Genomic DNA, 24,634 nt, shown 5'->3' with positions numbered 1-24,634 from the left:
ACCTAGAATGGTTAAGACCACTGTAAAGAATATGCACTTACTGAATTGCAAAAGTGATTGAGACAATGTGGCATTGGCAAAGACTAAACTTGAAACAAAACAAGAATCCAGACCAAGAACCACACCAGTATGGTCACCTGATTCACAGCAAGGTTGACACTGAAATTCAAACAGGGAAACTTCTTTGGATAAATGCTGCTGGGTTAGATATTCACACAGGGAAAAAATATTGACCCTATTCTCACTAAACACACAAAAAAATAATTAGAAAAGAATTGCAAACCTAAATGTGAAGTATAAAATGCAGCTTCTACTACAAAATGTAGAAAACTATTTCATGGTCTTAAAGTAAGCCAAGATTTCCTTAACAGACACAAAAATTTGTGATCATAAAAGATCAAAAAATTGGACTGCACTAAAATGAAGAAATTATATTAAAAATATTTCAATCATACAATGAAAGGGAGAATTGAGAATCGAGGGATAATCTCATATCTATGTCTGATAAAGGATATAACATTCAGAATATATTTAAAAACACACACAAAAAAACAAAAATTTAAAAAGTGAGCCAAACATTGAGTTGTGTGGTATGAGATTGTTATTTTTAAAAAGTGAGCAAAGAACTTGAAATAGACTTCACAAGAGTATACCAATTGGCCAAAGAACATATGAAAAAGGGTAAGCCTGGCTTGGTGGCTAGTGCTTGTAATTCTAGTACTGGGGTGGGAGTGTTGCTTGAGCCCAGGAGTTCAAAGCCTGCTAGTCAACACAGCAAGTCTCTGTCATAGAGAAAAAGGGGGGAAAAAAAAGTACTCATCACTAATCATCAGGGAAATACAAACTAAAACCATAAGATACCTCCAACTAGAAGAGCTAAAATTAAAAAGACTGAGATGAAAACAGATTTCTCTGCTTTGCTAGCAGGAGTATAAAACTGGTAATAGCTACCAAAGCTGAAAATACATATATACTACAACCCACAAATTCCATTCTTAGGAGTAAGTGTATATGTTGAACACATGATATGAACAAAAACAATTATAGGAATTTTATTTATAATAGCCAAAATTTGAAATAATTCAAATGACCATTAATAATACAACAGACAAATAAATGAAGTTATATTATGTGATGGAATACTACCTGGCATTAAAAAAAAACTATATGCATAATATCATCAATGAATCTAACCAAAATAATGATGAGTTAAAGAAGCCAGACACAAAATATGATTTCATTTTTATAAAGTGCAAAAATAAGCAAAACCAATCTACAAAGATACATCAAAATCAATTAGTTAGTTATCTTTGGTGGGTACAAAGGAAGTGCTTGCTGAGTACTGGAAATGTTACATTGTCACCTGGATGACTGTTAACATGAGTATATCAAACTATATATTTAGAAATTTTCATCATATTGCATGTATATTCGATTTTAATTCAAACTTCAAACAAAACTAAAATCCCACTGTGCTCCATGGTGGTATAAACTATGTCTTAATTACATATTTGCGTGTTCCAGGGCCTAATACAATGCCTGCTCAGCAGGTGTGTGTTGAATTTAATTAAATTGGCCTGGTAATTCCATCTATATGATCTCAACTAGAAGATTTCCATATAATATGTCTGAGTTGTTAAGAGAACTGTAGCTGTGGCTTTCTGCAGTCTCCTTTTCAATTCCCAGGGCATTCATTCATATTTAAAATATCTGTCTTCTTCCCCCCCCCCCAAAAAAAAAGGGAGATAGGAGGATTTACATACTGAAAAACAAACAAAACTGACCCTGTTTCCAGGGTTTAACAAGATTCAAATCAAAGAAGCAAAGGAAGAGGAAACAAAGAAAGGTGCTGTTGTGGCGCCCTAGAAAGCAGATGTTCATTAGGGCCCAGACACACAGATGACTATCAGAGAGCACTTATCTGAACAAGCTATCTCAGACCGCACAGTCAAATCAAATTCTGAAGGCTCAGAGGATGTGCACCAAGGAACATCCTGTACTCCTGAAACATGGATTTGAATTTTGTGACAGAGACGGAGGAGTAGGAATAACAGCTATCACCCAATCTGTATGTTAAAAAGCAATCTATTCTTAAATTTAAAAAGCAATCAAAATTAATGTTTAAGATTTCTGGTATTAAAAATTTAAATCTGAGAAACTATTACCATGTAAGAAACACATCTTTTTCTCATCTTTTGCAAATTAGTAAAACGCACGCACGCACGCACGCACACACACACACACAATTCCTTCATGATTTTTTTAAAATAGTGGGATGTTCAAGATAAAGGAAAGTGACTTTGAATTTAGTATGGGTTAACAAAAAATGTAAATAGCTTTCTATCGGAATATTTATATTTAAATTAGGATCTCATCAAAATACTTTCTATTATGGTAATTATATACACTTCTTCAAAGAACTCCATCATGTCTGTGCTTCCATAACACACATATTAGCAAATAAATTTTTATTTAAAATTTCCATGTAATATTGGGTAAGGAATCAGATTCAAAATCTGATTCAAAATGGCAATTGTAGTAGGCACATTTTTAATCATAATCTGTAGCATTAAGAGATAGTAAAGAACTTTTAAACAGATTAAGTCAGATATACTTGGTCCCTGAATGGGGCATATCAAGTGGGAGTAGCCACACACCCATTACTGATCAAAAGCAAGACTTCTTCAAAGACCTCCATCATGTCTGTGCTTCCATAACACACATATTAGCAAATAAATTACTGATCAAAAGCAAGACCAGGGTGGACCATCTCTTAAGAGTTTAAGATGAAAAGCTGGAGGCAGGAGAGGGGACAAAGTAGGAAAGAAACCCTTTGAGACTGGCCAAACCCTTGCTGGACAGGGCCATGAACTTCCTACTTGGTAGGCCATTGGACCCTGTCCAGTTCTTCACCTGAGAATCTGTTGACCCACAATCCAGAAACAAAATAACAAGGAATCCTCTTCAACATAGACTGATATATACCATCTGTGCTTTTCTTCCAGGGTAGGTTTCATCATCTGTGCTCCACATGCTAATTCTAGGTAAAAAGTTGGAGGTGAATGGAAAATATGTGCCATCATTCAATTCTCAAGAGGTTGGGAGTGCCTAGGAATTATGAACTATCAGTGGACCAGGGGGAAGAAAAGAGAAGGGATAGAAGTGCACAGTTTTGACTTTGTCTTTTTGTTTCCTTCTGGTTGCCAGCCAGGAGAGATGTTTGCTTGATTCAGGGCTGGAGAAGAGTGAGGAGCAGCTATGAGGCTATAAGCATCTAGCCAGAGAAAAGCACTCCTAGTAATCCTTAATTGGGGGGGGATTGGGGGAAGGAAATAAGATTATCTCTGAAGTCAGCACTAGAATAGAAAACAGATGAGTGAGGAGCTAGTCTAGGAGTAAGGAGGGCATCTAGGTCCTGACCCTTGCTGGAAACTCCAGTGCCAAAAGCAGGTTTTGCAAATCCCTGACTCCTGTGACATCTTGAGCCATGCTTCCTGCTTTCTAGAAACCCCTTCTTCAGTGCTAAAAAACTCGAAGCCCAGTTTAGAAACTGCACAGAGGTGGGGCTGGGGTTATGGCTCAGCAGTAGCTCTTTCACCTAGCACATGCGAAGCCCTGGGTTTGATCCTCAGCACCACATAAAAATAAATAAAATAAAGGTATTGTGTCCAACTACAACTAAAAAATAATTTAAAAAAAAAAGAAAGAAAGAAACTGCACAGAGGCACTGTCTTCCCACTTGTCTAAAGAGGGCAAAGACAAATTCTTGGAATTCCAGCTCTCACCCTCTTCTCCAAGAAACATCTTCTGGTAAGTTATTTGTTTCTGTGGTTGGATGAGTAGAACTATATGTGAATTATGAAGTGAATTACTTTTAGAGGCTCTTATGGGTTGGCTGGAAACTCTATCATTAACAATGTATATATGAAATGTTTTCATATTCTAAACAGCCAACTGACAAGTGAACTGTATAGAAGAAAACTTATTAAAAACATAACTCAATTGTAAGTTAAGGTACCCAATCACTGAACCAATCACATAGAGAATGAGAAAAACGTTAGCTACTTTTTTGATAGTCAATTCTTTTTATGATGTTATTTATTTTTTAAATAAAAGTATTCAAGTGATCATATGGAATGAAACCAAAAAAGAAAATTAGAAAACTTTTTTTTTAAGACTTTCATTTTTAAAACAATGAAATTAATCAGAGCTTTGCTTTGTAGGAAGCAGAGAGGGCCTTGGGAATATTTCAGATAACGACTTGAAAATAAATTTTTCTGGCATATTTTTTCCATAAATGTCTGCATTCATCAAAAGCCTGTTTATTGTTAAGAATGAGAAAAGTAGGGCTGGGGTTGTGGCTCAGTGGCAGAACACTTGCCTAGCATGTGTGAGGCACTGGGTTCCATACTCAGCACCACATATCAATAAATAAAATAAGGTCTATTGACAAATAAAAAAATAAAAAATAAAAAAGAATGACAAAAGTAAACTTTATGGTATTATAAATTTCTAATAAAATTTGCTTTTCCATATAACCAAATAATTTACCTAAGACTTTGTTATACAAACTGTGAAAATATTTCCTCTTGTGATTCTATGGGTAAAGGGGGGTTTAGAGGATTCTGAGTACAAATAAACCCCCAACTGCAACTCAAAAACACTGTAATTAACACGTATTCAACAGAGGGAATGGTAGTGTTTTATGAGGATACTATTGATATAAGCTTATAATATAAAATTCATTTTTTTGGCAACTTTAATTTTCATCCAAGAAACTCAGGCTAAGAGCACAATGTTCCATGATGGTGTCCATTCAATTCTGCTATTCTAAATACTTAACTTTTTAATTCGTGTAAAAACATAACTGGTATTTTATGAAGTGGGTCCATGCTTGCAGAGCTGGGAAGGTGATACTTTTTTCCTTCAAGACCAGTGAAAATTATTTATGACATCTATAACATGATCTCATTTTGTTGCACAAGACCTTTCCCTGAAATCACTCAGTGGGTTCCCCACTGAGGCCAAGTAGAGGACAATATGAGTCTTAAAGCACTTGTTTCCATTTTCAGAGATAAATAACAACTTATTTTAGAAGAATTAAAATTAGTTAATGATCAGATACAGAGGTGTCCACAAAAGATCAGGAATAATTTTAAAAATCTCTTCTGAAAAAATTGCCTGCTCACATTACACAACATCAATGTGTAGACTGCAGGCAATAATCAAATTAGAAGCATTTAAAACTCCAAACTTATTTTTTCCCCTTTGCTATAAGCAAGACTAATGAGTTAGGAGAAATAAACACCATTTCAAATGGCTCAAAATAAGAAAAGTAACATTTATATATACCTATTATGTCATCATTGAAGGATTACATTACCAGCCTGTCACAACCTTAATAGGTTGGCTTAACAGCACATTGGTAAGCATAAAACTAGAAATAATATAAAATAAGGTAATTAAAGAAGAAAATGTTAAGGGAAGGAGTAAACACAAAGTGCAAAATATGTTATTCTTTAAAAATTCTAAGTACTCTCAAGAGAATTATAAAGTAACAAGACAAAACAATGTTGATAATCAATTCAAGACATTTTCATTCATTTATTTAAAGCTTGGTTTCTCTCTAAAATTCCCTGGTTCACTGTAGGTTTTATCAGCACTTCACTTTTTCTCACAAAATGCATGGCAGTTTTTAATCCCACATACATCTTAGTGCCTTCTCTGTCACTCAGACCTTTGGCTGATATGCTGCCTTCTGGCTATACTACTTTGTAAATATTCTTCACTTATTTCTTGTACTGTGCCTATTCTGTCTTCCCTGGTACTTTGTGAAGTGCTGGAAAGCAGGAACCAGATACTCTACCTCCGAACCTTTCCCAATGTCAAGTGCAGGGAATGGTGCACTAGGGCCCCGCAACACAACAATTGATTGGCAAGTGTTTTAGCTTTTCATGAGCCTCAGCAATTTTTTCGTAACTACCATCTTAAAAGTTAACCTAATTCAAGAACATAGACATTCTGGCCAACGTAGGACATCATTCACCTGTTGATGGTTTTCCATGCTTACTGTGCCAGATTTATAAACAAGTTAACTTCATATTAGCATACAATCTTTTAGAATCGAGGTTTTCATATTCATCATCAAGAAGACTGTACTTATTCTTCATCTTCTAAAATGACATGCATCCATTTGAGAACAGGCTTAAAAGAAAATGGAGGGAGAATGACAATCTCCGTATTGTACATTTGCTCTCCTAGCTGATCTAGATGTTGATTTTGCCATCTCCTTTTTGTTTCTCTCTCATCACTTTGACACACTTATTTTCCAGCACTTGTTTGAAAAATTAAAATATTCATATAATTATGTTAAGGAGACCAGATACATTAAGCAAAAATAAGGAATTAGATTAGGGGAGATATATGTTCAGTTTATCGTTGGCTTAGCTGTCACTAGCCCCTTTGCCCTTTTCGTTCCCCCTCGTATCTATTGGATTAAGAAATGCTTAGTTTCTATTATCAAATTTGTGTGTGGGCTCAAATTTGTACATGTATTTGATACACGTGGTCCCAAGAAGACACTGTGCCGTGTATCGCCTGACCAGACCCCTAGCCCTGAGACTGTATCAGCCAAGGGCTGCCTCTGGAGAGACACAGCCAAGTTCTATCAGGTTTTACTGTTTATTCATTAAAAAGATATAACAAAGAAACCAGAACCTTTTGAATTCTTCCCAAATAACATCCCTAAACCCGAATGTTTAATTTTTGAATATTTGGTTTGATTTATGCCAAATATTATGGAGCTGTCTTTAAATAACTGAAATATCATTACTATGTTGTCTTTACAATTAGCCATTTTATGTTAAATAAAAACACTCTCACTTAAGAGCAACTTGATATATTCCTGCTTAGTCCTCTAATATTACAATGAATTGGATAGAAACTGTAGTCTCCCAATTTAAGACCTAGATGGTCCAATGTCAAGTTTAGGGTTATGTATCAGTCAGTAACTGAGAGATAACTATATAATCCTTAACATCTCAACTCTAGTTAATGTTTTAGTTATTATTCATTAAATGAATAAATGTTTTTACTATGTCTGAAATATACCCCCCACAAAAAAAAAAAAAGAAAGAAAGAAATATTCTGAAAAATTAGGCAGGAAATTTGGTCAGCATTGGCAGAGAGGCTGGGCTAGTCATAAGGGGAATAGATAGGCTGAATCAACCAATTCATTGTTTGTGATATTTTCCCAGTCAAAATACTACAATGAGATTTTCTGTGGCAACTATTTTTTTATATATATATTTATTTTCTAGTTATAGGTGGACACAATATCTTTATTTTATTTTTATGTGGTGCTGAGGATCCAACCCAGTGCTTCACGCATGCTAGGCGAACGCTCTACCTCTGAGCCACAACTCCAGCCCCTGGCATCCATATTTTTAATGAAGACTGCATAGAAGAGCACTTTGCCTCTATCAATTAAGCTTTGACAAGTCAATATGTGATTCCTTGTAGGGGTTTTACTCAATTCATGAAACATTTGAAAAGTTTTGCTACACAAACAAAATGAATCAAAACATAAATTAAACTATATTGAGATTTCATTAGAAAATTAGGCTACATTATTATTTTTGTAGATTTGGGCCTAAGGTAAATTTGCATGCATTTTTTTTCTCAGTAATGTTCATTAACAAGTATTTACTTAGTACCTACTGTTTCAGGAATTAGGCAGGAACAAGGGAGGTATTCACATCTTGTGAAGAGAGGCAATGGGGTTGCAAGACCATGCTTGGAAAAGATGAACTTAAGTGAATCAAACAAAATGAAATAAACTAGATAAGAAATCCTTCATCTTTAGAAAGAATGAATGAATTTTAAGTATTCATTTCATTTTTCCTGAGCACTTATCTCTCCATTCTAGATTTTTTTCATGTGATTTTTATTGGCTACCTAAATTTAAAAAATAATAATTTTCTTTCCTTTCAACTTCCTTTTTAGTAAAAAGTAAAGGAAAAACTGTTTGTCTTTACAAAAAAGACCTGTAACTGAAATTTCTGTACCTGTTAAGTAAGCTAGGATAAATTTAAAGTTTTATAAAGCATTAAGCAAAATACAAAATTAGAACAATTATCAGTCAAGTTTTTTAAAAAGTATTTTCTTGAAATTGTTTTACATGCAAATTGCCCACCTTTGAATTTAAATTCAAAGTCTAGATTGACAAAAAATGTAAGGTACATCTAGCTATACTGATATTGAAAGATTAAATGCTTTCCTACTTCTCTTTATTTATCTCTTCCTATTTTCTTCTATTAGCTTAAAGTTTGACTACCAACATAGAAAAAATAATATATAAAATAAGAGAATGGGAAATCCAAAAGAAAACTATTAGAAAGGAAGGGTACTACAGTGTTGCATTATAATGCATCTTCTTTTTTAACATTTCCATGACCTTGAGTCTTCTGACACAACTTTCAAACAGACAGAATATCTCTAAGGAAATTAAGTTGATTTTTCAGTGTAAAATATTACATTACTAAATTGATATGTTTAAGCAATCTTTATCCACCTCTAAAATATGGTTACATCTTAAGACACAAAACACCCCAGTTCTTATACATTTGTACTTTCAATGTACTTTCTTACTCAGTTTTATGTATCAAATCATGATTCCTAATCTTCCACATAAGAATACTGTTGATACAATATTCATTTGGTTACAATAAGTAAAAGTTAAGGAATTCAACAAAATGGTAAATACCTATAAAACTTCAACTGAGAAACTGTTTTGTCCTAGTATCCCTTACTAATGAAATCCCAAATTATATCATGTATTGTTTTATCAGATTTTAAGGTTAAGTTCAGAAATGCTCTTCAGCATATACCTATACAAAGAAATCAATCTTGCTATATACTTAAAAATGTAATCAAACTTCTAATATAGTTAAGAGAAATATATTTTTTCTAACTATGTGAATGAAAACTATAAATGTGTCAAATTGCTATTAGCTGGTACAAAATATCAAACTAACCATGTAAATAAAATTTTGTACTTTCCTTTCTTCAAAAGATATAGAATAAGTATTTCAATCCTGATAAATATTTGCATACACAACTTGGTAGTGACATATGTGGTAGTACTTTCAAATAAACACCATAATTCAAGGGTTGCCTTTACAATAAGTGAAAATTTGTATAGTCATTGGTTGAAAATGTGTACCCACAAATCTTTAAGTTTAAAATGTTAACTGCCAATTGTTTTCTGTGCAGCTGAGAAGTGGACATTGAATTTATTTTTTTATAATACAGCATGTCACTTTAATCCTTTAGAACAATAATGTGCTTTTGTTTACAAAGTTACATCAAAATACATTTCAGAATGAATGTGTCAGGTGATAAAGAGTACCTGCTGTGATAAGACCATCCTGCCTGAGAAATACAAAAAAAATCCAACAGTGTGTAAAAATCAGGTTACTTGAAATCTATGCTACTCTACACTAACATATTATGAAAATTACATAATCTTCTTTGTTTCCATCTATGTCCTGCCCTTCCATAACACTCTCAAATTTACTTTATACTTAGTACATATGTATTCTTTTTTCTGATGATTTTTTTCTGTCAAAGCACAAAGCATACCAACATGGTCATGTGCCCTATTATAGCCCGATAAATATTTGCATAAAATGTTGAAGTAACTAGTATGTTTTTATGGGAAAAAATTACCACACAAATTTGCCAAAACATAATCTGATTGGATCATCAACACAAGAAGAGGAATTTGGCATATATAACTTTTTAAAAAATATGGTAATAAAATCATTTTAAAATGCCATTTTAATTGGTATCATCTATTTCTCTGTTGAAAGAAATCACAGCCATTTATTCCTTTTTGATTCTAGAAAATCACATCTGTCTCTTGATCACAAGTCAAAATCACTTTTTAAATGACTACACCATTCTTCTGTTTTTGATATAGTTTCCAAACAGAAGTTTCAAAACAGCTGGGGTTAACAAACATATCAGCGTACTTCAAACAGAGTGATATTTTCTATCCCTTCCTTCAGGAAGGTTAAAACACACATACAGCCAAGCATCCTCACAGCTGACAGCAGATTTTACTCTTTAGGTAGATAAGGCAACACTAGTTATTAAGTCTACATTTTTTACTGACTCACACTATTACCACATTAACAAAACATATGTAAAGGAGAAAAAAGGGGGGCTATTTGTTCTAAATTTTTCTTATCTAAAATCTGCATCTGATAATTTTTCATTTTCCTGAGATAATCAAGATATCTTTACAATAGGGAATTTAGATTTAATTACCAAACTTTAATACCACATTATATAGGTCAAGTGAGGATGTGTACCTTTCTCCTGAAACAAAGAAATTCAGAGTAACCAGATTTCAGATTTCATAGTTGAAACAGCAAAAAAAAAATGTTTTGAGAATGTCATTTACCGTAACACAAATCAATATTAAATGCTTTATGCAGGAAGCACACTTTCAGAAAATGGGTCCTAAAGCTTTCTGGGATCCGACCCTAATTACTAGAGCAGGCTCTTGCCGTTTGTCTCTCTCTTCAATTATTTACAGGGGGTGGGGTGGAGGAGCCAAATGGCATTGCATTAGCTATATTAAATGTTATATACTTGGTTTCTAACTTACTAATGGTACATAAAAATTACTAAGGTAAATGTGCCAGTAGTAACATGGCTCTTTTTCTTCCTCACCTGAGTGTATGTATTTATTATTCATAGACTTAAGTGTTGAATAGGCTGTCCTTTAGGCACCCAATACTGCATAATTTAAACAAGTTCATTAAATATATAACGTGTCTAAAAGGTAGAGCATTGATTACACTACAAAATTTCTTTGAACAGCTACATTGTAGCTAACAAAAAACTAGCATCTCCCTCAAGTTCTTGACAACAATTACATGAGAACTACAGAGAAATGAATATCGGGGTATCCTTGCTGCTTCCATCTTACTGCTCTCTGGTAACCCAAGGAATTGGGAGGGAGTGAAAGTGTGGCCCACCAGTGCTAAGAAATTTCGATCTTGCTGACAAGTGTCCTTATTTTACATGGACAAAAATACAGGGTCATGTTGTAGGTGCATGACAGCGGGCCCACACGGCATAAGAAAGAAAAGCTTATCAAGTTGAATCAGAGCTTCTTAATACCAGGCCAGAAATGCCCAAATGCCAGCTAGCAGGGCATGATTGCAATCTCCCATGGAAAGTTCAGTGACTGCATCCATACCTGATTCTTTTGTGATCTAGAAGGGCACCAGGAGTTGGGCTACATGATACTGGCTGAAGGCCGCTGGTGCATCCAACTACCGCCCTCCCAAATTGTGGAAGAAGCTTCCAAAGCAGTGAAATTTCCACTCTTCGTGGACCCATGTAATTTTAAAAAATTTATTTCAGGAGGCATCCAATTGTTGTTGGAAAAATAAGATAGGCCCGTTAACAAAGTACCCGGGGTCCCTAGAAAGCTGGCCGCAATCTACCCGGCTACATGTCATTAGCTGTGTTACCTAAGAGTGTGCCGAGTCAACTTTTGAGATAGCAGCATTGACAATCGATCTGGGGTAAACATATAGGGTAGTTGAGAAAAATAAAAATAAAAACGAAGTCATTTCTTTCACTGCGCGGAAATCTGACCATTGTCCCTCCTTTGCAAAAGCTGCAGACAAGATTAAAAGGGACATCAATGAATGCTAAATGAACTTTGTCCACTTTTCCGCCCAAAACACCAGCGTAAAAGTAGAAATCAGTAACCAGGTGAAGTGCCACACCGCACAAAGATCAGAGGCGAGGGGCGGGCGCGCAGGGCCAGAGGCGGGGAGGAAAATGTCCCGGCCCTCCCTCAAGCCCCAGTCGCCGAGCGCGCGGGAGGTAGAGGGGCTTCCCTGGGGGGCGGGAGGCTCCGCACCACTCCAGGGAAGCCAAGAGTTACTGCTTGCAGGGCGAGGCCCTGGAGAAGGGGTCGAAGATGTGCCACCAGCGGGTCCTGCCGCGGGCCCCAAGCGTTGGCCGCTGGCCAGCCAACGTTGTACAAGGGGCGCTGCTTAGGGCTCGCGACCCTCCCCGCCTCCCGGGCCAGGAAGGGGCTGGCGGCTCTTTCCTGTCTAGTCTCTCCCCCCCGCGGCTTTCTGTAACCCGATCCCCGCAATCGGCTCCCCGGGAAGCCGCCGCCCCGCGCGCAGTCTGGTTCTGCCCAGGCCAGCGCTATAGTTAGCAACCTTCCATCAACTCCGCCGGGGGGCGGCGGGGGCTCGCAGCTCGCCCCCGCTTCCCCCTCCTCATCTACCCTCCCCCCCGCGCCCCTTTACCTTCGCTTGCAGATACTGGGGGTAGTAGTAGGTGGCGTATTGAGGGTACATCTGCTGTTTCCACACTTTGCCCATGAAGCTGGAAGGGAGCCTGCCGTGCAGGGTCGCGAACACTTTGGGGTTTCCAAGTCTCGATCTCTCCTGCCTCTCCCTTTCCGGAGGCGGCGGCGGCTGCCTCGGCGGCGGCTGCTGCCGCTGCTCCACCTCCCAGCCGGGACCAGACGTCCTCCTCCTCCTCCTCCTCCCAGGCAGAGAGAAAGACACTGCAGAGCGCAGAGGGCACCCCGGACAGGGCGCTCCCAAGGAGTTTCCTCCCGGAGCCCGACTGCGCCGGGGCTGCCAAGGGCTGGCGCGCTGGCCGCGCTCCCCTCCGGCGAGCAGGCTGAGCAGAGCTGAGAGGTGATCAATACAAGTGGAAAGTGCTGCGGCGACGGCGGCGGCTGCGCTCGGTGCCAGGCGGCATCTGGGGTGGGTGCGCCCGAAGGGGAGAGGGGAGAGGGGCTGGCGTGCGGAGGCCGTGGGGGAAGGGCGGGCGGGGGCGGGGCCTGGGCGCCGTGGAGCCCGGGACCCGCTGGAGGTGAGGGCTGAGTTTTAACCACTCCTCACCTCTGGTAGGACAGCCTGGAGCCCTGGGAGCCAAGATCGCTTTGTATCGGGGTGGGGTGGTTGGAGTGGAGTTGGATTTGCGGGGACCCAGATTAAGAACTGCAGAGAGGGTACCTCTTTTGCTTTCCTGAGTTTTTATCTTCCTAAGGGGGAAGGGAGGTAAGGGAAAAGAGGAAATCTGATTAATCTCTCACTTCCCCCTCACCCCCGCCCAATGATTCCCCCCCCCCCCCCCACACAAGGGAAGGGAAATGATTTAGTGCCGAACTACAAAACTGGAGTCGGGTAACCTGGGTTCTGTTCCTCCCACCCCCGCATCGGGCCACAACACTAATTTTCTAGGTGACCTTGGGAGGGTTAGTGTCCTTCGTTTCCCAGATGTGAAAGGTGAAATCACGCCCCCCGCACAAGGGGGAGACAAAGCTCACACACACACATACACACACACACTCCCTCTTTTCTCTCTCTCTCTCTCTCTCTCTCTCTCTCTCTCTCTCTCTCTCTCAACAACAACAAATTGACGGATCTTTCTAAGGGGGAGATGCCGCAAAGAGGCAGAATGTTATTAGAGGACACAATATAGACATCAGCTTTTCTCTGTGTCTTTCTAATGCTGCCAGACAGTCTGTCAACTCCCACTCAGGAGCAAGGGAACTCCCTGAGTTTGGAATATTTTAAGGCCATTTTGAAAGTCACGCTGGCATATTGTTGCAGTGTGCTTCAGTGACACATAAAATCAATCTCTCTCTTTCTGCCTCTCTCCATCTCCTAATTGTCACAGCTCTAGACAGCCCCAGACGAGCCGTGGTTCAGTTCACTACATAACTGGATATAATTTAATGGAGTTAATTGGTCCCTGAAGTTGCCTGCAGAAGACTTTTATATTCTAGCTCAAAAAACAGAGATAATACCAAAACATACAATAGGATAGGTATGAAAACATCCCCAAATTGTGTCCCTACACAGCTAATAAAATGCAATGAAATTTTTATTTGATGTTAAATAGACCCTGATTACTTTGTTTTGTCATTTTAGTTTTCTTAGAGTCACTTCTTAACAGCACAGGATAACTCAAACTGATTTTGTTAAACAGTTACATTTTTGTGTGATTTAAAAAGATGCCTTTAAATTATGATGAAAGAGTGAAGTGAAACCTTTATCATCTTTATGTGATTTAGACAAATATCTAGGTCATACATGTTGGACAAAAACAAAATAAATGTAGTTCATGGAATAACATTTGGGATATGCTAGAAGGCAAACCATGCCCCTCTCACTTATAGGAAATGCTATTCAGAAACTAGTATTTACTCAGTTTCTGCTGTATTATGGGCACTCTTGAGATTGATGTCAATCTGAAGATTGAAACTGTTCACTCTCTAGCTAGGAAGAGGTTTTTAAAAATTCCATTTATCGTTTCAACTTGAGATCCTTTAATGTTTCCAAGAAGAGAACTGACACAAACTGATGTTTGAGGAACCCAGGAAGACTAGGAGCCCTGGTTCAGAGGAGTGACAGAGGGAAGAGAGAGAAGTTGAGAACAATCACTAGAAGGTCTAGTTTCAAGAAAAATGGGAAGTTACCAGACATAGACTGTTCTACTTACTGTCTCCCCCCCCCACACCATTGATGAAAATTGAGCCTATTGTAGAGAGTCTAAAAGCAGACCTGCTCTTATATTAATGCTTGGTTTTTGACTGAGTTGGTATGATACAGCGCTAGGGAAAGAATGCATTTTTTGAGAAAGGATTCTGGTCAATTGGATATCCACATGAGAATAAAAATGAAATCAAAGCCCTGCCCTACAAACACTAAAGGTAGAGGAGAGTTCAGATGGGTTAAAGACCTAGGAGTGGAAAACAAAACTTTGAAGCCATTGGAACACAACATAAGAGAACAGCTTTTGTATTTGATGTAGGAAAAGATTTTTTAAATAAGGTAAATAATGGTACAAGATTGTTAACTTAAAAATTTCTTTTCATCAATTTTTATAACTTTATTTATTTACTTATTTGTTTATTTATTTACTTACTTACTTATTATGTGGTGCTAAGGATCGAACCCAGTGCCTCACACGTGCTAGGCAAGTACTTTCAACTGAGCTACAATCCCAGCCCCAAGATTGTTAATTCTGATTACATTAAGAACCTTGATTCATAGAAGAATTCTATAAAGGCAGTGAGGGGGGAAAAAAGACACAAAATGGTGATATTTTAATGCAAATAGCTACAAAAGTTTAAAATACAGAAAAAAAATATATATATATATATATACATACATTCTCTCTCTCTCTCTCTCTCTCTCTCTCTCTCTCTCTCTCTCTCTCTTCGGATTCAGTAGAAAAAGGATAACTTGTTGGAATAAGACTAAAAGAATGGATGCATATTTCAGAAAGAAGGAAGCACAAGTGGGCTGTAAACAGATGAAAAGATGTTAAAATTCACTAGTAACAAGGTAAATGTAAATTAAAATAATAATAAAAAGCCACTTTAGACTGACCACCAGATTGGCAAAAATTAAGAATTCTGAAAGTAGAAAGAGTAGGTGAAGGTATGGAAAAAGGGAAATTCTTGAAAACTCTTGCCTGCATGTGGAAAGAGACAAGACCATCACTTTAGAATATACTTTGTCATTACCAATTTTATACCTTAAAGAAATTCTCCTATGCACAGGAATACTCATAATTAGTGAAAAGAACTCAAAAGCCCAGCAACTGTAGAATAATAAAAAGGTTTCAGTGAATGCAACACTACAGCAGCAAAGATAAATAACTACAGTTGACAGTATCAATGTAGATCATTTCAAAAGATTCAGTATGGATCATTTCAAAGAAACAAGCCAACAGAATATGTGAAACATGATTCTACTTGTATGAAGTTCAAGAACAAAAAATAATTAATCAGTGTATTGTGTAAGAATAGGTATGTGAGTAATTTTAAAAACTAAAAAGAAAAACAAGGAGATAATAACACAATATTCAGAATAGTGATACTCTCGAAGGGAGAAAGTTGAAGAAGGAAGGGAGAGAACAACAGTCACATAGAAATGGTAATGTTCCATGTTTTGGTCTGGATTGTGAATTCATAGGACTATATTTCAATATTTTTCTCTTAATTTTTAGACTTTTTTTGTATTTTTGTTCATTTTACACTAAGGCATTTTCAAAAATAAAAAAAATAGCTTTTAATTTTAAACATGATCATTTTCAAAGAAACAACAAAGCAGAGTTAAGAATAATAACCCTGCTGCTACAAACACAAGGCTTCAACCTATTTCAAGATTTTGCCATTCATGTCCTCCACTTCTCTCTTTTTCCTAGAATATTTTAAAGGAATCCTAAACATCATCTTTCTACCAGTAATTCTTTTAGTATTACCTATTCAAAAACAAGAGTCTTTTCTAACACAATACTATTATTACACCTAACAAATTTAACAATAATTTGTTAAAACCAGTTTTATATACCATAATTGCTCATTTTCCTTCTGCTGTCTAAAATCACTTTTTGTAGATTGTTTATTTAAAACAGGATTGAGCAATGTCACATGTTAAATGTGGTTTATTTGCCACTTAAACCTCTTTTAACATAGAAAACTTCACCCCCACTTACTTTTTAAATTGATATTTATTTATTGAAGGATTTGGGTCGTTCGTTTGTCCTATAGAATTTCCCACATGACTGACTGTAACTTCAAAGTGTCATTTAAAGTGATGGTTAGTTCTAGAGGTTTGATTAAATGCAGATTCACTTTTCTTTCTTTTTTTTTTTTTTCTAAAGAAACAAAGAATACTCCCTAGATGGGAGATTTGATGTACATGACACTGGAGACATTAATGTCTGATTATATCACTTTTAGTGACGTTAAGATTGATTAGAAGTTCAGGTATCATCAGTCTCACTTAACCATTGTAAGCTACCCCATCAGCAATTCAAAAAATAGTTTTTAACATTCATGAGTGTTTCCTAAATCCATTATTTCATTAGGAGTTACAAAACTGTTGTTTTTCTAATTTTGTCCTTCCTTCTGCACTTATTTTTTTTTAATTGTCTATGGAGAAGAATTTTTTCTTTCCAAGTCTTTTGTTAACTTGAAATACAGCTAGCACAGGAAAGACAGGATAAATCTTCCCTAATTTGATAATTTTTAGAACAATGAGTTGGTTCCATGGGAAACCCCAAAGATAATCAGTTTTAAATAACATTTTGAACTCATGGATTTCAACATAATTGTTTTAATTCTTTATAATAATTGTTCTTGTTCATGCTCAAATTGTTCCATCTTTGGCTGGGGGAGCTCCTTCCCATTTTGGCATTGGATGATTTTTTTTTTTTTTTTTAAACAGGACTCTTACATATGTCTTCCCAGTTCTAAATGAGGCATTTCTCTCTTAAAAAACAATTAGGTCAGCTTGCTTTTTAAACTATAAATTAAAATCAATATTCTTTAAAATGTGTTCTACATGCTTACCACATTTGGGGGAAAGAGCTCATGAAAAAAATTTAATGAAAATTTTGTACTAAGATCATCCCTAGGAGAGGATGAGCCCCTGAGTGGTTTTTTCCCCCAATAGAATTTATATATCCACACATTCATCAACCCTGAAGAAGCATTTTCTATGAGCAGGACAATGGACATACAGCACACTTGGTCTCTGCTTCCATGAAGTTCAGGATCCAGTGAGGTCAACAGGGATAAGACAGTGACAAATTATCATACTGCCTAGGAAGAAAGCAACAGTTAATGGGAACAGACCAACTGTGGGAGTTGGGTTAAAATTTTTGAATAATCAGGAGAAACTCTCCACTGAGACATAATGAATAAGAATGGATCAGCTAATAGCACCTGCGTGGGGTGCAAAGTGGAGGGTTATATTCTCACAAAAGAAAACCTTGAGGCATGAACCCTTCCATTCAGGATCTCCAATCTGGTTTCTCATATACCCAAAGGTAAACATTTTCTTATTATAATTAATCATAAGTGGGCCACAAATTAGTTTTGATTAATGCCTTTATTCTAATGTCATCTGCCTGAGAATATTGAAATTATTGAAATAATTGAAGGATGAAATTAGCCATTTTGCTACATAAACAACAACAACAACAAAAAACAACCTTGTGCTAGAGTATCGATCATGAAAAGACCTCATGCAGAACTTAGATTTCTGATTGGTGAGTTGTCTTGCTTCCGTACTCCCTGACTATGAGTATGACATAATTACTGAGCATTTCAATGGAAAGGCAACAAGTTTTTACAGGATGAAAATGTGACTGATAAAATGTTAGAATTCTTAGAGGATTGAACAAATATGGATAAAGGGAAGCAATACTGATAATTCATGATGAGGTTTTGTGGCAGTTAGGGAATTGTTTATAGTCTTCACAAAAGGATATGTGTCCATCTCCCAGCCTGAGGCTCTCAAATATTTATACTCAGACCCTTAGTTTGTGGAGCTCTGACTTAAGAAATTAAATCTTATATGTCATTGCTAGTGAAAAGTATTTTCTTAGTAATAAATAGTAATATGCACTAAAGTTTGAGAGGCACTATTTAGTTCATACTTCTTACCATAATTCGTAACTCACTTCCTGACCAGTTCCTTCCCATTTTCCCCTAGAGTTCATTTCCCAATAGAGATTTGTTTCCTTCCACTGTGTTACCTCTTCGCTTAGAGCTCTTTTTTCTCTTCCAAGTCTGATCCTTCCAACCCTCATCATATAGTTGTAGAACTCCAACCAGCTTTGGCCTTTTCTGACCATCTGCCTAGAGCATCTTTCACCTTCTTTACCTGGCTCACTCTTGCTCTTTCCTTAAGACTTAGCTCCATCTAAACTTCCTTCAACCATCAGGTAGGATGGAGTGTTCCTCCCATGGCACCTAGTCTGAACCTCTCTCTGAACATCAATCAACTTGATTCGTCTAGAAGATAGGGATATAGCTGGAATAAGTAGGGAAAGTTAGAGTATTTAGGCAAAAAGACCAGTGTGTACAAAAGTGTGTGTGCTTATAAGGGTTTCGAGAAACTCATGCAGAACTTGAGTTTATCAAAACCTTATAAGCACACACTAATTAATAAACTTAATTAGAGAACTACAGATAATTCCTTATAACTTATAATTCCAAGTGCATGCTGCTATGGTCTGAAGATCTCCTGGAATTCATGTGTTGAATTCATCCCATTCATGGTGGTTGGTTTAAAGAAGTGAAATCTTTGGGGGTATGAATAAGACATGAAAGCTTGACTTACTTGCTGCTTAAAACTTCTACCCAAAATGTATCATTTTAAACAACAAATATTCATTATCTCACAATGGTTTCTGAGGGCCAGGTATTTAGGAATGGCTTAGAAGGTGGTTCTGGCTCAGAGTCGGTGTTAGTCATCTTTTTCATTCCTGTAATCAAAAGACGTGACAAGAACAATGTAGAGGAGGAAGAGTTTACTTTGATTCATGGATTTGGAGGTCTTACTCCCTAAACAGCTGGTTCCACAGCTCTGGTCCCAAGGTGAGGCAGAAAATCATGGCAAAGGATAGCAGCTTAGGACATGGCAATAGAAAGCAGAAACAGAGCTCTGCTCACCAGGAATGAAATGTAAAACCTAAATACATGCCCCCAGTGACCCACTTCCTCCAGCCACACCCTACCTACCTACAGTTACCATGCAGTTAATCTGTATCAGTGGGTTAATTCACTGATTAGGTCACAACTCGCATAATCTAATCACTTCACCTCTGATTGTTGTTCCATTGACTCACACATGAACTTTTTTGAGACACCACAATCCAAACCATAACAGAATCTCTCAAGATATTGAGTTTATTCACCTGGGACTGGAAGATTTGACTGGGACTGGAAGACCCACTTCCAAACTCACTCATATGGCTGTTGACTGGTGTCCTCAGTTGTTGGCTATTTGAGCCTGTCTCTGTGCAACTGCTTAGAACAGGGTATCTGGCTGTGTCCAGAGTAAATTATAAGAGAGAGAGAAAGAGACAAAGAGAATATATGGCCAAGCAAAAGAGAAGCTGCGATGTCTTTTGTAACTTCATCTCATGAGTGACATATCATCAATTCTGCCATATTCTTTTAGTTATAATGTGACAAGAGACTGACCATATAAGAAGGTGAATGTCAGGATGTGGGGACCTTTAGAGGCCATATTAAAGGTTGATTACCACAGTAATGTATATAGGAACTTCAAATGAATACATCTTATTAGTCTTTTACTTGCTCTACTTGTTAATAAACTTTGTAAACTACATGAAAGTTAATTCAGAAAATTACCCCTTAAGCAGATTCTCCCCATTCTCCTCTTCTACTAGCCCCTGACAATCAACAATCTGCTTTCTCTTTGTAGATTTACCAATTCTGGATATTTCATATAAATGGAATCATATTTTATATATATATATGCATATATGTATATATATTTTTTAAAGAGAGAGAGAGAATTTTTTAATATTTTATTTTTTAGTTTTTGGTGGACACATCTTTATTTTACTTTTATGTGGTACTGAGGATCGAACTCAGCACCCCGCGCATGCCAGGCGAACGCACTACCACTTAAGCCGCATCCTCAGCCCCATATAATATATATTTTTGTCTAACTTCTTTAATTTAGCATAATGTTTTAAAGTTTATCACATTTTAGTGTATAATAGTGCTTCAATCCTTTTTATGGCTGAATAATATTCCACTGTATGTATATATTTGTGTATGCATATATACACATACATACCACAACTTGCTTATTCATCTCTTTTTCTTTTTTCTGGTTTGCTTTAGTATATTGAACATCTTTCTAAAATAAACTATGAGAAAGCCATTCTAATTCAATGGAAGAGATGCTGAAAGATTCAAGATTAACATCCATTATTAGCAATGTAAAATGGAGGGAAAGATCCGTGAATTGGGCTCGAAGAATTCTGCCCCTATAGGAGATGGAAGTGTCAAGCCGAAAGCCATCAAGGGAAAAGATGAAGAAAGGTGGCCTCTCAGAGTAGGGGTTTCTGGCTAGAAGCTGTTCCTTGCTCACTGGGTCAATATTTTCTCCCAGCCCCCTCAGGCTGATTCTCTAGGCTAAGATGGGGGAGATGGTGTTTGCTGTAGTCGAGAAAGAAAAGGTGGTGGGCTGAACCCAGGGGTAGAGCTGAAAAGCTTCCCGAGTCATGGTTGGCTCAGGCTTCTCCAGGGAAGATGGACAGAGGGAAAGGAGGTGCTGGCACCAAGCGAGGGCTTGGTGCAGGGCTCTGGAAAGTTCGGAGGAGCTGGAGGCCCAGGTGGCAGGACACACCTGGATAGCAAGGAGAGAGAGTCTGCAATGCTCATACAGCAGTCCAAACCCTATCTTGCATAAGCAGATGGAGTCTGACAAAGATTTGCCCTAACCGTCTCCCATGTGGGACTGACCTAGCCCTATTAAGCCCTTGGTGGGCAGCCTGGGAGAGCGGGGGTCAGGGTAGCCCCGTGTTGGACAGGACACCATGGGAGACAGACCCCATATGGTTTCTAGCTCATCTCCATCTCTCAAAGCTTTTGGACATGCACACAGCTGAAGGAGGTCTCCCTGGCAGAGAACTTTGGGCAGGGGTGGCAGGGTGGGGGTGGGGACGGCCTTGAGAAAGCAGCTGAGGAATGGAGGGATGGGGATTTCCAGAGACTTCAGAGATGATGCCTGGTCTGATCGGAACCGTGATTCAATGCTGCGACTTGGGGCTAATTTGCCGAATGAGGTAGTTCCATCCTGACCTCTCTGGGCAGGGTTGGTCAGGGAAGACAGAAAACAGGTCTTCCCAAGACCCACGGGGATGAAAAGTGGCCAAGAAAAGCCAGATCTGGGCTCCCAGAACGCAATGAGAAAAATAGAGAGAGGGCCGTAAAGGATTCTAGGTGCAGGCTGAGTTGAAGGCGCCTTCTATCCATGACTCTGATCCTGACATTGGCTTGGAGGCAGAGACAGCCCTTCCCTGATCTTCCAAAGCCCTGGGAGATAAAGGGACCAGGTGAAGGATGGGCTTTGGGGCATCCAAGGGCAAAAGTATGTGACAGCCACCCCTATGGAACTCAGCAGGGACCACAAAGTTCCAGACTCAGTTTGTTCTCAGAGCAACAAACACGGCACAGGGTTTGGGGGGGGCTTCAGTCTTGGAGACAAGGGCGGGGTCTGTCTTCTTGGCCTGGGAATATTTGGGATTCCCCAGCTGAGCCATCCAGATCACCCTTCTGGAATTGCCAGCTCTCTCCTCTCTCCTCAGTGGACAGGAGAGTGGGTGGGAGGGCAGCTTCACCGAGCGGGAGCCACCACCCCCTCTCCACGGGACCCCCAGCCCCTCTCCTGGGCAGAACCCCCGGGGCCGCACAGGCGTGTCTAGATCTCCATGTCCATGGGCAAATGTTGCCCATTTTGTGCTCTCTGACCCACAGCTCTCTGTCTTTGGCCGGGTCCACTTTTCGAAGCAGTTGGTCCACAGGCTCAACTGTGCTTTGGTTGAACATGTCTGTCTCATGCCGCAGCTGTGTGTACTGACACAGATGTTGCCGGATCATCTCCACCCTCTCCACCTCCAGCCACTCCAGCTCCAAAGTGGTGGTCACCATCTCTTCAAACCACTCGGACTGCGCCTGGTTGTAGAGGTCCACACAGCGCATGAGGTCATCACCAGCCTGTGTGGACTTTCTCCGTGCCTTCTTGATGTCCTCCTCTGTCTTGTTGCTCAGCTTGATTTCCAACTGCTGGGTCTTCATCTCCAGGTCTCTCTGCCGCTCTGTGAGAGCTTTCCGGGCCTTCTCCACCGATGCATGGCGGCTGGCGAGCTGCTTGCGGAGGTCAGGGATATGGTGGTCACACTTTTTCATGTCTTTCTTGAAGTTCTCACGAAAGTTCATTAGGGGCTTCTCTACCTCGCTGTGAAGCTTGGCTGAGAACTTGAGATGAACTTCTGCTTCATCTGCCGGACTCTTCTTCACCTGGGCCCAAGGAACCTTCCTCCTGTGCAGCCAAGGAGTTCTGAAAGAGCTTAGCCAGGTTCTTTGCATATTCTTCTTCAATCTTTATCCTCTCTCGGAGGAATTCAGGCATTTCTTTCTGCATTTGTTTGCCCTTCAGTTGCTTTTGGCGCAGCAGTTCGAACCCAGCCACCGTGCCATTGCCTTGGGGATCCTTCTTATCAGCCCAGAAGTAGTCACAGTAGCTCCACTCGGTTGGCTTTAACAGTTGCTGTTCAGGCATGGTATCTGGGTGAGGGAATGTCATGCAATTTATCATCTTCTCTGTGGGGTCAACTTTATTTTCAAGATTAAATATTTTGTCTTCATTGCCTGAGGTTCTATCTTCCAAATGGTCTTGTCTGTGGGTGATACTTTCCATTGAACTTTTAAGTTGGTTTAGTGATTCCTTCCCTTCGATGATTTCTTCTTTATTTCTTCTCAGGACCTCTGATATATCTTTACAGAAGTGATCTTTCTTTCATCTCCTGAAGAGATTCTGTTATTTTACTGCAAAACTCCTGTGCCAGCTCTCTTATAAAATTCTTTAAGTTGTAGTACATTTTTTCTAAATACATCCTCAACTCCTTCACTGATATTTTTTTCGATGGATTCTCTTATGGGAGCAGCTTGGTTTGTTTGGAGCACTTTATTCCCTTGTTTTTTCATTTTGTTTGTGCGTCTTCCCATCTAGCTGGGTGGTTCTGAGGCAGGATAGTTTCTACTCTGTCGATTTGAAGTGTCCCTGAAGGTTTCCAGAAACTCGCCTTTAAGGGAGAGACAGATCTAGGCTCCAGTTACTGCAGGCTCTGCCACACTGCAGGACCCAGAAGACTCACCGACCGAGGGCGATGGATGAACTCTTATTCACCTCTTTGTTCATGGATAGTTGGGTTGTTTGTGTCTTTGGCTACTGTGAATAGTACTATTATGAACATTTGTTTAAATGTATTTATTTGAAGAGGTACTGATTTTGAGATGTTAGTGAGTATCTGAGGAATGTGTCTACCATGTTTTGGTTCTGATAGGCTGAAAGTAAGAGAAAAGATGAGAAATGGAGATAGATTTGGGAGTCAGCCACAGTGTATGAGTTGTAGCTGAAATCAAAAGAGGAGATGAGATCATCTCAGAAGAGCATACACACACCCAAAAGCAATGGACCAAAGGTAGGAATCAAGTCAAAATGCTAGCAGCATACAAAACTTCCAAAGCTTAAATCTCTAGGCATTCTCTGATTTAACACCTTGGTACTTCTTAGCATCTAGCACACATAAGGCAGAGATTCTCATTTATCATTGACCTCTAGGTCTTATAGAACCGTATACCTTTCTTCAAACACGTATTCAAATTATTTAGTCATTTTTCTTATCAAGAAATCCCTCCTTCCTTTTAGGTGCCTGAAGTGCAATTTATGACATTAAGAAATCAGATTCTGCCCTGTGGGAGATGAATAATGTTCAGTGAGTGCTCTGAGATGCTCAAGCATCTTTTCTATTGACTAAGTAAGCCCAGGACTTTCATCTTTCTTTTAAATATCTTCTAGTATTTAAATGAATTTTTAGGTCTCCAATAATTTACTACATCATGAGTCAATTGGATAGTCAGTCTAGTAAGGTGCTGTCTCATATTCAATAAACTATGTGCACTACCAAATTCTTATAATCTACCCTTCTTTTAAGATAGTATCCTGTTCTATTA

The 24,634-nt window shown here is 38.6% G+C and overlaps 1 protein-coding gene, 1 long non-coding RNA gene and 1 pseudogene across 7 annotated transcripts in view; 1 reads left to right on the top strand and 2 right to left on the bottom strand.

Annotated features, from left to right (window-relative positions):
- Positions 1–12,863, bottom strand: part of Rbms1 (RNA binding motif single stranded interacting protein 1) — a 207,059-nt gene extending 194,196 nt beyond the window's left edge. For 2 of the 5 annotated variants that reach the window (XM_071619131.1, XM_027937966.2), the window contains exon 1: positions 12,348–12,862. In XM_071619131.1, coding sequence (XP_071475232.1) covers positions 12,348–12,422 — 75 coding nt within the window. In that variant the 5' untranslated portion in view covers positions 12,423–12,862. Of the gene's footprint in view, positions 1–12,347 lie in introns of all 5 variants that reach the window. The other 3 variants (XM_071619133.1, XM_071619135.1, XM_071619132.1) reach the window with 2 other exon arrangements.
- Positions 12,612–24,634, top strand: part of LOC139707654 (uncharacterized) — a 74,651-nt gene continuing 62,628 nt past the window's right edge. Inside the window, exon 1 of one of the 2 annotated variants that reach the window (XR_011709120.1) lies at positions 12,612–12,815. This is a non-coding gene — a long non-coding RNA (uncharacterized lncRNA). Of the gene's footprint in view, positions 12,816–23,948; positions 24,439–24,634 lie in introns of those variants that run through there. The other variant, XR_011709121.1, reaches the window with a different exon arrangement.
- LOC114094833 (growth arrest-specific protein 7 pseudogene) lies at positions 22,320–23,318 on the bottom strand (annotated as a pseudogene).

Source organism: Marmota flaviventris, chromosome 11, assembly GCF_047511675.1.
Source record: "Marmota flaviventris isolate mMarFla1 chromosome 11, mMarFla1.hap1, whole genome shotgun sequence".
Taxonomy (NCBI): Eukaryota; Metazoa; Chordata; class Mammalia; order Rodentia; family Sciuridae; genus Marmota; species Marmota flaviventris.
Note: the sequence above shows the minus strand (reverse complement) of the source record. Positions and strands in the feature narration are given on the sequence as shown.